The sequence below is a fragment of the Podarcis filfolensis genome (assembly GCF_964270895.1).
Source record: "Podarcis filfolensis genome assembly, chromosome: 12".
NCBI lineage: Eukaryota > Metazoa > Chordata > Lepidosauria > Squamata > Lacertidae > Podarcis > Podarcis filfolensis.
In genome coordinates, this window is record NC_139614.1 from 33,921,596 (window position 1) to 33,935,144 (window position 13,549).

The 13,549-nt window shown below is 41.9% G+C and overlaps 1 protein-coding gene and 1 long non-coding RNA gene across 2 annotated transcripts in view; both read right to left on the bottom strand.

The window, feature by feature from the left end:
• Positions 1 to 4,195, bottom strand: part of LOC310745866 — a 48,028-nt gene extending 43,833 nt beyond the window's left edge. The window contains exon 1 of the long non-coding RNA XR_014540405.1: positions 3,671 to 4,195. This is a non-coding gene — a long non-coding RNA (uncharacterized lncRNA). The remainder of the gene's footprint in view (positions 1 to 3,670) is intronic.
• A 5,663-nt stretch (positions 4,196 to 9,858) lies between these two features.
• Positions 9,859 to 13,549, bottom strand: part of ITGA8 (integrin subunit alpha 8) — a 125,531-nt gene continuing 121,840 nt past the window's right edge. Inside the window, exon 30 of the mRNA XM_083578506.1 lies at positions 9,859 to 12,824. Within this exon, the coding sequence (XP_083434632.1) occupies positions 12,738 to 12,824 (87 nt within the window). The 3' untranslated portion in view covers positions 9,859 to 12,737. The remainder of the gene's footprint in view (positions 12,825 to 13,549) is intronic.

A 13,549-nucleotide genomic window follows, 5' to 3' on the forward strand; every position in this document is an offset into this window, starting at 1 on the left:
CTCCTTTGGTTTTGCTAGTTATTAATGTTTCCAGATTTCTGAGTGGTGGAGAGAGGATGGTGAGCCTGATCGAGATGCTCCTTGATGAAACAGATCAAGGGTTTATCTAGTCCATTGTCTTGTTTCCAACACCAGCCATCCAGATGTCTAAGGGTGCATATAAGCAGGGCATCACAGTTAGGAATGGAGAATACTGTCAGTTTCAGTTCTCTCAGTTTCTCATTTGCCTAATCTTTTTTTTCCAGTTTTCTACATTTCTACAACTGTTTCATAAAAATCTACTAGCATTTTAGTGCAAATTTATCCTGATACACACATTTTGGTATGCAGCTTGCCCTATCCTAAGGCACTTTTGTTTGCCATTTTCACTAATATATGCATATGTGCACAAACTTGGCACTAGTATATGCATTTCTGTACATCCACAGTACTTTGCAGGAGAACTGCATTTGAAGAATGCTGAGAAGTGTGTATTTGTATTTCAATTTGTCTACTGCTTTGTATAGTGTGAATTAGCTACGTTTGCCTTTAAATGTGAACTTTCTCTCTCATTCCTAATCAAAGCAACCCCCTTCTCCCGTCACACATTTTCAGCATCTTATACTCAGAGATAAACATGGAAGTCCTTTTTTGTACAGGATGTTTTTGCCATTTGAGCCATGTAAAGACCCACACCCAGGGAACAAAACATTACAGTGTGGACTGTTCCTATTCAAGGTTCTTGCCAGGCACGCCCTTTTCTAGGATACTCCATTCAGTTTGCCCCATCTCTAGTTTTCTGCTCCTCTGGAACAGAGGCTCAGCAGTCATTGCCCACTTTCCATGCTCAGTCCTCACTGGGACATGTTGGGATTTCCCCCTGCCCAGTTAAGATTTTATCTCTTAGGTTTTTTTGTGTGGAGGGAGAGGAGGAGACAGTGCCATGCCTCTGACAGTGGTGCTGTGCTAATCAGAATGGGGCTGGGATATGGGGAGGCAGCAACAGTGAAGTTGGGGGAGCTTCAGGGTAGCAGCCCACAGGCATTTGCACTTATTGGGCTGCAAACACCCCACAGTCCTTCACACCATGCTGTTGCTTCATTTCCTTCCCAATGAGCACAGCACCACCACTGGCAAGACACCGCCACATGCATGCCCTCCATAGACAGCTGCTGTTCCTATGCAGTTCAGTGTAATGGTTAGAGTGTTGGACTAGGAGCTGGGAGACCAGAGTTCAAAACCCCACATGAGGTGACTTTGGGCCAGTCATTGTATTTCAAAAACCTAATCTACCTCACAGGGTTGTTGTGAGGATAAAATGCAGAGAGGAGAACCCTGTATACCCTTGAGCTCCTTGGAGGAAAATGATCACACACACACACACACACACACACACACACACACACACACGATTATTGGGATTCCTTAGGTATGTAGGAAAGGTGATTGTTTTTTGGGGAGGGTAAGGAGACCATTCTAACATGGCTCCTTCAAGCAGGCTGAAGACAACTTTCTCTATGCAGCATGAGTGTATCCATCATTCTTGATTCGGAGGATGATAGTTTATTATTTCAGCCTAATTAAAATCAGTTGGATTGTTTAATTCCATATCTCCACCCCCACCCTCACATCTGTTCTTCATGGGCAACATAGCAGTGGCACGTGGCAGAACTGGAACTCAAAGAAGATGCACCAGGGGACCAAAGAAAGCAGATTTGTATTCTGCCACGCTCTCACATACTCGCCAATGGAATTTCCATGAGATCTGGCTTCACTGAAACGAAGCAGCTCCTTTCTGCAATCTCCCCGAAGAAAACAACATCGCTGTATACAAGGAGCTTCTGTGTTGCCGGCATTCCAGCTGTCTCAAAGCCACAGCATTTAACTCTCTCCAGATGTAACCCTTCAGCCCCCCACCCCCTTATTACAAGATCATTCTCCTTAAAAATAATAAAAGCATGGAAAAAGGTTTCGGCAGGTGCCGATCAACATCAGAGTAGAGAATTAGATGGTTCCCCCCTTTTCTCCCTATGTTTGATCCCCCCAAAAGAATGCTCTCCAAGCCACTGCCCCATTTTGCCTACAAAGCCTCCTAATCTTGAATAGCTCCGTAATTCAGAGAGAGAGAGAGAGAGAGAGAGAGAGAGAGAGAGAAGGTCCCCCGTTTCCCATTGAAAGAAGAGTGCTGGAAAGGTTATAGCTGCAGCTGTCAATTTCCATTGATGGGAAGAAAGTAGCCATCTATCAAGAACATCACTCTTATGTAGAGAGTTCTTGTGGTTTCAGAGGCTTCCATGCACTTGCATTCTTATCTTAAGATGGGAACTGTGTTATTTTGTAAGGAAGCATCTAACTTTTTCCAACTTGGGTTCATTTATGATCCCTTTTGGTTCAGGTGTGTGTGTGTTAAGGGGAAGCCACCATCAACAGGCTGCTACGATGTATTATGGAACTGAGTGGCCTTTTAGCAGCATTGTCCTAAATCTTGTGCTTCCCACAGACATTTGGCTGGCCTCTGTGAGAACAAGGATGCTGGACTAAATGAGCCGCTGGCCTGATGCAGCAGGCTGTTCTTGTGTTCTTAAAACAATTATTTGGGAGCTCCTTTTGAACATAAGAAGCTGCCTAGTACTGACCCAGACCATTGGTTCATCTAACTCAATGCCTGGCAAGCAGCAGATTTCCAGTGTTTCATAGAGGGGTCTGTTTCAGTCCAACTTGGATGTCTTTAAAGGAGGATTAGACAAATTTGTGGAGGAAAAGCCTATCAGAGGCTACGAGCCACGAAGGCTGAACTCTGCTCCCACGATCAGAGGAGCTATACTTCTGAAGACCAGTTGCTAGAAAGTACAGGAGGGGAGGGTGTTATTGCTTTCAGGTCCTGCTTACAGGCTTCTCAGGCATCTGGTTGGCCAATGTGAGAACAGGAAGCTTGGCTAAATGGGCCATTGGCTTGGTCCACCAGAGTTTTCTTATATTCTTATGTAATCTCATTCACAGATCATGTAAGGTAAGCCAGAAGAGCAGCCTCCTTGCTTTAACTGCAACGTTTCTTAGTCCTGATATTTGCAGCAAAACAAAAGGTTTTCCAGTGCTGATAAATAACAACAAGCAAAAAAGCACGTTCAGTTTCACAGCTTTGGTGTCTGAACTACCAACCCACAAGACTGTTGTGAAGACAAAATGGGGGAATGGAGATAACAATATACACAACCTTAAGCTCTGGGAGGAAAATCAAGATACAAATATACAATAAGCAATGAATATGTGCAGTGTCACAACTCAGAAATACATATTTGAAACACTTTGTCAACCTTGATAAACAAAGAGAAATTATTGTGTTCAAATACAGTCAATAGTCATTTTAACTTGCAGTAGCTTTGAGATATCCAGATATTTTGTGGCTGCATTTATGGAGACATTTTGTATTTTATATTTTTGCTTTATGGTTACTGCATATTAACAAATAGCATCCTAGTTAAGACAAAGAGACCAGTAGTGGTTGTGTGGGGAACATGGAAGCTCAGCAGGTGGGGGACTGTAATATTCCATTTCTTTCTGAGGAAAACACCCATTTATTTTCAAAGCGAGTTACTTTTCAGTAAAACCTACCAAACTCAGCCAGTTTTGTTTTATTCTTTAAAGGCAGCACATTGTGTAAATGAAATAATGGGGACACAAGCAAACTTACTGCCATGCTCTCCTCCATTCAGCTTCTCCTGGTGCTTTGCAAAGGGCCTCTCCTGAGTCCCAGGTGGGGTGGTCAACATTCCTTCCTCTGATTGCTTAGCAACAGTGATTAAGTGACCTTAGCAACAGAAGCCTACCTAAGCTCCCTTGCACTCTTGGTAAGGAGTTGTATTGATGTCCCTTCGTCCCTTGAGCCCTTGGCAAGGAGAGTGTGTGGATGGATGGGTGGGTAGGCTCCTAGACACCCCAAACCAGAGTCGAGAGGTGTTTGGGCAAACTCAACCAACTCCTAGGTATGTCCCTGCTTAGCAACAGTGCTGCCCACAGAGTGCCAAAGCCTTAGCGATATCTCACATATTGTTTTATAACTTTCATTAGATGTCTCTGATTCACTTCCTTTTTAAAAAAGCGAAGCGCCTGGAGCCCCTGCTAGCATTGGGCCTGGTACTTTAGAATTCCTTGTATCCCCCTCTGTCAGTGGCCCTGATGCAGTTACAACTATAGCATCCCTTGGAGATAGAAAGCTACCCAGCTTCGGCTTAAATACTTCCTGCCTAGCCCCCTGCCTTCATAACCAGATCTTGGGCTGCAGAGCCAGATCTCTATTCTTCAGAAAAATGAGCAGTCGGAACTGGAACCTCTTACAGAAGTCAGGGAGTGTTACTTGAGCCACTCTGGCCTATCAGTGCAAGGCTTGTACCTTGCAGATTTTCTCATTTGGGCAGAGTTGTTTAACATCCACAGCATCCAAACAACTATCAAGGCATGGTTCTTTCAATGGAGAGGACAAATCAGCATATGTAGATGAGTACACGCAGAGTATGTAGATGAGTACACACAGAGAGGACTTCTACCTCAATTGATATGAATGGGGTAGACCTTGCAGCTGGCTGCGGTGATGACTGCTTGAGGACTGGGCAAAGGATTCCTGCATTGCAAGGGGTTAGATTAGATTACCCTTGTGGTCCCTTCCAACTCTACAATTCTATGATTCTATAGTGACACCCCCCCCCCAGTGTTGTGCAGTCTATTGCAGGACCTGATCCCACAGGTTTACTTGTATGAGGTATGGGGCACCTGTGGCCCTCTAGATAATATAAATATCAATAAAAAAATTATTATTTTAGAAGATCTCTGAAGGCAGCTCTATATAGGGAAGTTTTTTTAAAAAAAATATGTTTGGTGTTTGATTGTGTTTTTATATTTTGCTGGAAGCCGCCCAGAGTGGCTGGGGAAACCCAGTCAATTTTATTATCTAAATAATAAAATTATTATGTAAAGTTGTTGGGTTTCCATTTCTCAAGATCCCTGACCCTTGGCCATGCTGGCAATGGTTGATGGGAGTTGTAGTCCAAAACATATGGAGAGCCATTGGTTTCCCATTCATGACCTATATAATGGCTGATTTTCTCCTCATGCGTATAACTCCCTGTTCTTGCAAATGAAGTACTTATTTGACCCCACTATATTTCCTCTAAGCCCTTTGCTGGAGTGTTGCAGCCATTTATTCAACCATAGGAACCAAGTATAACATACTGGCTAACCAAAAACAATTTCAAAAGTGCAGTTATTTCTCTTCCTGAAGAAGACTTCATAGCAAAGTTGATACCAACTTCCTGAAAAAATAATGTCCTTTAATAGGAGTGCAGGGCAGGTCCCGATAGGACCCATGGATCTGAAGTGGAAAGGAGGTTTATTGAATATTAATGGCTCCCACCCACCTGGCAGGCTTTACACAACAGCTTGGGAAACAATTATCTGATGGCACTGAAATTTCTTAATGCTTGCATTGAAATACGAGTTTAGCTGGTTTCAGGCTGATGTTAATGGAATAAACAGACCTTCCAGAAGGAATGATGTCCAATTCCAGTCTCGGTGCCTCTTAATAATACACCTAGTTCATTAAGTATGTTTGCTATATTACATCAGTAATAACAGTTGTTTTTTAGTGGGGCAAAAATGAACAGTTTAAAAACAAAAACAGCCACTTTTAAAATTACTTGTTACAACAGGCTGAGAAATCATCAGTAACGATCTTTTGGGGTAATAATGATGCATTCAGAAATTAAAAAGTCTGCCCCAGTCAAGTATTTGGTGCTTAAAAAGTGGAAGTGATATGCAGTTACTACCTTAATGTTATTTCAACTTCCCAGATCTTACTCTTCAAGCACATCACTACCAAATATCTGTAAATCATGCCTGCCTTTTGTGCTGTTCTAAATCCTCTTTAAAGTCAATGATGCCTCAGGCTGCATTAAGACCTTTAGAGGCCATAAACTCTGAAAAAAGGTTATGGTGCCCCCACATTAATAATAATAATAATAATAATAATAATAATAATAATAATAATAATAATGTAAAATAAGTTTTTTAATGACACAAAACTTACATATATGCTGAAATTAAAATAGCAGCTTTCTAAATTTTTGGATTACAAAATTCTTTCAAAAACATGTTTCTTATTTTTCTGTGTGTGCCCCAACTTTGCTGGTGCCCTAAGCACGTGCTTAGTTTGCTTACTGGGTAAACCAGCATTGTTTAGGTTTAACTATAATTTCAATGGGGTGAAAGCCAATTAGTAAAAAAGGAAACTCTGAATTATTATAATAATCTCCAATGGATTTATCAGTTTTCTTGGTCTCAGGAGAAGAGTCTTTCTGGCTAAGCAATACTGCATTGATATATCCCTGTTTGAATGGGGGCTGGGAGGCAGACTATGAGTGTAACTCTCCCTACTCTGATAAGGTGTAGGGTAGTTATTTCCTATGGAATACAGTGGGGTGAATTGAGTGTTGAACTTGATCCCTACCTAAATTCTTTCTCTGAATCAGCTTCTCTTTTTTGCGCTCGCACTCAGGCACGCATGCACACACACACAAACACACACAGAGTAGGGCAGCAACACAGAACAGCGATGTCTCTGCAATACAATACGAAGTCAGTCTGTTATGTACTGAGTTGAATAGGATCCAAACTGCAGCAGTCTGATTGGTCCTAGAACAATAGGATCCAAAAGGCAGCAGTCTGATTGGTCCTAGAACAATAGGATTCAGAATGCAGCAGTCTGATTGGTCCTAGAACAATGCAGCAGTATGATTGGTTGGCAGGAACCACCCAATCATGCTCCAGATAGAAGTGAATCCACAACCTGATTGGCTTACAGTAGAATTCCGGAATTAGCCAATCATGTGCAGCCCATTGTGTAAATAATGTATATAATGCAGATACTTTGAGGGGACATTCATTCATTCCTCCTCACCACTATGAGCTGAATAGAGAGCATGAAATCACTTTGCGACTCTGAGTATATTTCACAGTCAAAACAAGCACCAGTCCTTAGATATTAAAAACATTCCTGCTGTGTCACATCATGGCGCCGGCATAAGCTAAAGTCAAGACTTTATATTGTCAAGAGGCACTAACTTCAGACTGCATTACAACATGGATGTTTGCCAGCAAGCATAAATAAAGAACTCGCTCATAAACAATATCTTGAGGCAGTATGTCAAGCAATTTTTTCTTTTTCTTTTTTTGCAGAAAAGAAAGCTTGCTACGACCATCTGTTTAGGACTCTCTGTTGTCCTGTTGATCGTTGAGTTTTAAGACAAGCTTTATAGTGGTTCCCAGATGCTGGTGTATCTGGCAACGGCAGTTGCAAGAAAATGAATGAGTAAACAGTTTGTAAAGCTTATGACTTGCTAGCTCCGGCATTATACACCTTCATTTGTATGCATCCAGATCCCAAGGTGGGATAGCCTTCTCAGCAGATTCCAGAGGTGTTGGGGCACCATTTTTGTGAGAATTGGATTTGAACAAAACCTGAATATTGAGCCTTGGAGGAATTTTTGGATTGACAGAGGTGAAACAGGATCTGTATAGGGCTGCATAAGTCAAAGAAGGGAGTCTCAAAGTGCTCTGTGGTGCCACTCAGATACAGCCTCCACTATCCTCTGACCTACACTGCTTTTAACCTTCCCCTGCTTACTGCCTTCTGCTGGCATTCACAACAGGTTGGATCCAATGTTGATTCTGCTGAGAGTGGACCCATTAATTTGGCTGCTCATTTGTTTCTGTGTTCAGTTCAAGGAACTCACTTTCGTCCTAATGACTTAAGTGTCAGGGACTGGGCAGAGGAGAAATGGTGGAGACCACCTCCTCAGCTTGACCCTTTCAGTGAGCAGGAAGAGGAAGATGGTTTAGATTTACAACAGGGGTTTGAGGAAGGTCACAGCTCAGAGGCAGATGAGGGGAAAACTTGGGAACTAATGGGAGAGGAAGAGGAGGAGGAAGCACCAGGGGGACGACAGCTGATGGACACAGTGTCTTTAGAAAGCATTCCAGACCTTCCATCTCCCAGAACCAGGCGTGCCTTGAAAGTAGAAGAGCAAAGAGCTCAAAGACAGGGGGCACTTAGCAGCATCCATAGGAGAGACAATGAGACTGACGAATGAGGAAGTGGGGGAGACAGAGGTGGACATTCACTTGGGACAACACCAATATCCAAGAGGCTGGGTTCTATAGCCTTTCTCTGTAAATACTGAATAAAAAGCGGACAGTAAGAAACATTTCCTTGTCTTTGTCCACCCCTGGGCAACCGGCCGGGAGTCGCTGGCAGCAGCCTGACACTTTGGCCCTAACAGCTGAAAGACCAAGTCCTTCCTTACAGACCTTCCTGCATGTTAAGATCAGCAGATGGGGCTCTCTTGGTAGGTCCACCGCTGTCAGACTTGAGGGTGGGGGTGCCTGAGATAACATTCTCTTTGGCTGCCCTTAAGTTGTGGAATACACACAGAAGTGCATCTGACTTCTTCACTGTACAGCTTTTAGCAAATGCTAAAGACACACTCCTTTGATCCCTGAGATGTGTGTTTCCAGGGCCCACCCTATTCCAGTGATTGTAATCTGTTTTGACTGGTTTTAATTTTGTTGTAACTTGCCCTGGGACCTGATGGTGAAGGGTGGGTAATAAATTTAAGACTAATAATTTCAATGGGTCTTCTCTGAGTAGAACCTACTTGGTTATGACCCTTGGTAGTCACGTGTGACAAAGGAAACCTCAAACATGTGCAACCTCGTCAACTGATACACACGTTTCTAGGATTGCATTCTGGTATATTAACTTTGGTCTGAGAACCAACCTCAAATGAAGACCTGGTCATACCCATAATCTTCACATAGACATAGCATTTCTGAGCTTTCAGTTTCTGATTTATATCAACAAATCTGAGGAAACTGCTAAAAAGCTGCAGCCCTTGACAGCAGAAAAGCTACAATGCTTCGGTGAGGGAGTGTAATATGCCAAGGACTAGAGATCTGAAAGTAAACAATGTCAGCTCATGCGCCTCTCACTTGCCTTCCTGTGACACTGTGCAGCTGCAGCCAATGGACTTCAGCCAAGCTAGTCGTGACTGATGTGCTTGTTTCCATTTCTGTAGCTTCCCATTACTGCTCTTCATTCAAAGAAATGTTAATGGCTAAGAACTAGGGATGTGAGGGAAATTTTGCTTGGGTTTGCCTTTTAATGTGCAATCTTCCTAACTGAGGTTTTCTAAAACACCGTTTGAACTGAAATGCAGCTCTCATTTCTGGAAATGCTCTGAATCTTGCATTGAGTTTGCCCAATTAAAAATGTCTACTACATTGCATATATCAGGGGAAAGTGTACACAAATTGGAAACAAAACTGCGTACATTTGTGAAAATAACATGGCACAATGCAATTGGGAATATTACTTGCAAAAATGTGTGAATAAGGAAAAAATGCATACTTAATCACTGACAAATATTTGTGACTCCCCCCCCCAATGCAACTGATGCAGAAATGTGGTGATTTGAACTTAAGAAAAATGAGTTACTAATATATTGCTGATCCCTATTGAATCAAATACAAGTTCATTTCAATCCCAATTGCTCTGGGTGCTTCAATGAATGCCCAGTTGCTTTCTTGCACTGCGTTGATTCCATTCATTTAAATAGAGGAGCAGATCTGTAGGATGTGCAAAGGACCTGCCTTCTCTATTGAAATGAATGGGATCAGCCTATGTAAGAAATCCATAGGATAGCCCTTGTAAAATTCCCATGGCAATAGGGAAGCAATGGGCCAGTTCCATTGTGTTAATACATCTTGTGGCATCAGAGGACCCATATTAAAAGGAAAACATTTTAAACACATGCTAACAAAGCCTGAAAGTAAGGCAGGGAAGTTATTTTTTTATTTGGTTGTTAATCAATATATTCAAAAGTTTTCAGAGAATCACAAATGCCAGTGTAAACATGCACCAGGTACATAGATAATATAAAGTATTGCACATAGAAAAAAATATATATCATCCACATTTCCTAATGATGTTTCATCCATCTGTAGTTGATGTGTAGGTGTTCAGCCAAGCCACCATTCTGGATAAACTATGGGTTTAAGTCAATAATTCAGCATTTAGAAAAGAGATACAACTCATTTTTTCCCCAAGGGTGGATATGTGAATAAGCTGGCAATGGTGCAGAAATCTGCAGCATGGTTTTGATACCTGAGGCAGTCATCCTCTGCATCTTATGAGTGCATAAGGGAAGTAAAAATGGTTGTAGCAAGAGGAAGCCCCCATCTTCACTGTCCTGCCTTGTTTCAACCAAGAACTGATCCCTGCCCCCTGAATGGTTCTCTGTAAAAACATAGCTCAACAGTTAATTGGATGAGGGGTTCAGGAGCCAATTGTCCGTTTGTTCTTCCCAGTCTCTGGCAAAAGTAGTTTGGGTTTTGGCAAGGCAACAACTAGGATAATGGGAATGATTGAATCTGGGTCATAGGGTGCTAAACGTGAATTCAGCAAGCCAGGCAGGGAGAAGGGAAGAAAGTGAGCAGTCTTAGTACTTTCCAGCACATTTACATTGAGAATTTTACTTGTGGATTCAAAGGATATGAGTATAGAAGGTACAAGAAATTCAAAACCTCATACAGATATTTTTTTAAAAAAATTATCCCAGTGCATTTAGTTTTAAGCAAGGTTCACCTGCTAACCTGGTCCAGCCATTCCAAAGTCTATGGACTGGAGGCTGTTATGAAAGCTCATGTTTATAGGAACACCTTGGAAATCTTCCTGGATTAGGTCCAATGATTATCCTGCTGAAATTACTGGGCCTAAAGTAGTCTGAACAGAACTAATGCTAGATAAATTTGTAAGAGACAACAGGAAAACAAAAGTCAACTGTGGATAATAATAAAAAAGATCATTGCAATTCAGAAACCAGGTGTGTACATGGTGCTCCTCCATGAGCCATGTCCCAATTACTCTCAGTGGCACCCTGCTAGTTTCCACACATGAAAAGGAATGCACACAGATTAGCCCTCTCCATTGAAATTAATGGGAAACCATTCCATGTGCAGGAGTTCCCTACACATGCACCACAGCTCTCATGTTAAAAAAGAGACTTGCTGGATTGGGTTGTTAAAAGTCCAAGTGTCTCCAAATGGTTTGCTAAAAATCCAGTAGTATGGAACTTCCTTAGGAAAGCTATGGGAGCAAAAAAGAAAGACATGACCCTTATGTTGGTTTCAAACTAGATCTGGATACATTTATAAAGGTAATTTTTAATCTGTTATACAGATGTGCCACACTAGGATTAGGGGAGGTTTTGTTTCACTTTACATCTTCTTCACTTTGAATCATCAGTGGTTGTTTCAATTGGAAGCAGATGCTGAATGTTGGAAGTTCACTTGCGCTAGTGAGCCCAAGCTGAACTTTCCTTAAGAAGGCTTGGTGAACGGGGTTTGTTTTGCAGCAAAGGCTTAACTGATTTCATTTAATTTACATTGGATGTTTTATCCCAAATCAGGTTGGCCAGCTGATTTTTTCCGCTTTGCCTTACCTTATTGTATGTGGCTTAGGATGACAGGAAGCTGCCCAGTCAGACAATTGGCCCATCGAGCCCGGTATCATCTACCGCGATAAACAGTAATTCTCCAGATTTTCAGACAGGGGACACTCCCAGCTCTAACTGCAAATGTCAGGGATTAAACCTGGGACCTTCTGCATGCAAAGCAACTCCTCTGTCATTGAGCCATTGCCCTTCTTAGTTCACCTTACTAGCAGTAACTGGATTGTATTACTTGAGTATGCACAATTTACTACTGTCTTTTCTACAGTTAGGCTGCAATCCTATATAGGCTTTGTTGGGAGTAAGTTCCAGACTTTCATGTGAGTATAGGATTGCACTCCGTGTCTCTAACATGGGACTCCAGACTTCTCTTTGCTTGGCAATCAGGATATAGTGGATAACCTTAATCTGCTATGTCCACAGTGTGGGGCGATTAAATAAATGGAAGATTCTATGTCATGTTCCTTAGGGTTCAGGTTGAACTATAATCTTCAGGGTCACTTCCCAGGCCTGTGATTCTGCAATTCTTTATCATACACTCCATCCTATAAAATAATATATACTTTTGCTTCCGTTCCGACTCTTATAACTGGTATATGGAATGTGCAGGATACATTCACTCTATTTACATGCAAAGTAATGTTATCATCAGTATAAAACTTCAGAGCCTATTTTGGTTAGGATGCCCAGCCTACAAAAAGATGGAAAAATAAATAATTGTGCCTCGCTTATGGAAAGTGTTTTAGAAGGCTACTTTTGCTTGTCAGAAGTACTTTCACAGTACCAACAATATTGCTTGTCTCCCTGAGCCAGAGTTTCATAGAAATTCCTATCCTTAGGGAGTCACCACAACATTATGCCATGATACAGTAGAGTTTGAACATTTTGTCTTTAAGCCATACAGCAACACAGGCGATTCACCACCACATGGTCCAGACTACAGGAGTGCTTCTAATGCCATCCACGTGTGAATGACTCAAGTGATCCTTTGTTTAAATAAAACTCACTCTCTCTGCTCATCAGTTGGTTATGTTTTTGAGGCAGTGATCATTGTTCTTGTCTTCCCTTCTAAGGTCATTTATGTAGTGAATGCGTAGAACTCTGCATAGTTTGAATTACGACCACATCTTGGCAAGGAAGTTCCTGGTAAGTGGAATCTGTTGTACTTTTCTGCTCTTGACCAGAACGACTCTCCTCTTCCTATGTGTCAGTAGTCTTGTCACTTGTCAGTTGCACCCTGTCAGCCATGTCATCTCGAGGGGGCCTTGCTCTGTCAAAGAAGCCGCACTGGAATAAAACAAAGAGTCATGTGTGGACAAGTTGGCAAAGCAGCCATCTTTTCTCTCTTTTTCAGGTCCTGCCCTCAGACTCAGACATTATGGCTTGGTGTCATACACCTGTATAAACATGTAGAGGAAATACATATGCATTGGCAGTGCTTTTGCCTTAAATTTTAATCAACCATCTCTGTATTAAAAAAAAGAGCAGTTTGGTTACCTGGTTCTGAGAAGTTTTCAAGCCTTAAAAAGATCTCACAACCAAATATCCAGGGATTCCAAACATTAAACCCCTTGTTGTCCTACTGGCTGCATATAGAATTATACCACGCAGAAGCTGTTTTTAAATGCCTCCACAAATTTGTGTGATTGGCTGAGTGCAGCATGAGATTGAATAGGTCCCCAAAAAGCAGTCTGGACTGCCTGTAGGAGCAATCACTGAAACGAAATGTTTCAGGGGGAAAATCTGGTGTGGCATGAATTGCTCACAGCCACTGAGCTCAATCAAGCTATTCTGGACTAAAGGCTATTGAGTTTGCACCTTAGCAACTCAATTAAAAAGCGAATTCATTTGAACAAACAGTCAAGGTGGTAACTGAAATGGAGAAGCCACTACAAGGTGATATTGTTTAAAAAAGCAGCAGCAAAGGGGCTGCTTGAATGTCCTGCAATGTCATAGTTATATGGACTCAGCCTGCTAAGTCATAAGCCCCTTGGAAATCTGCAATCTTATTC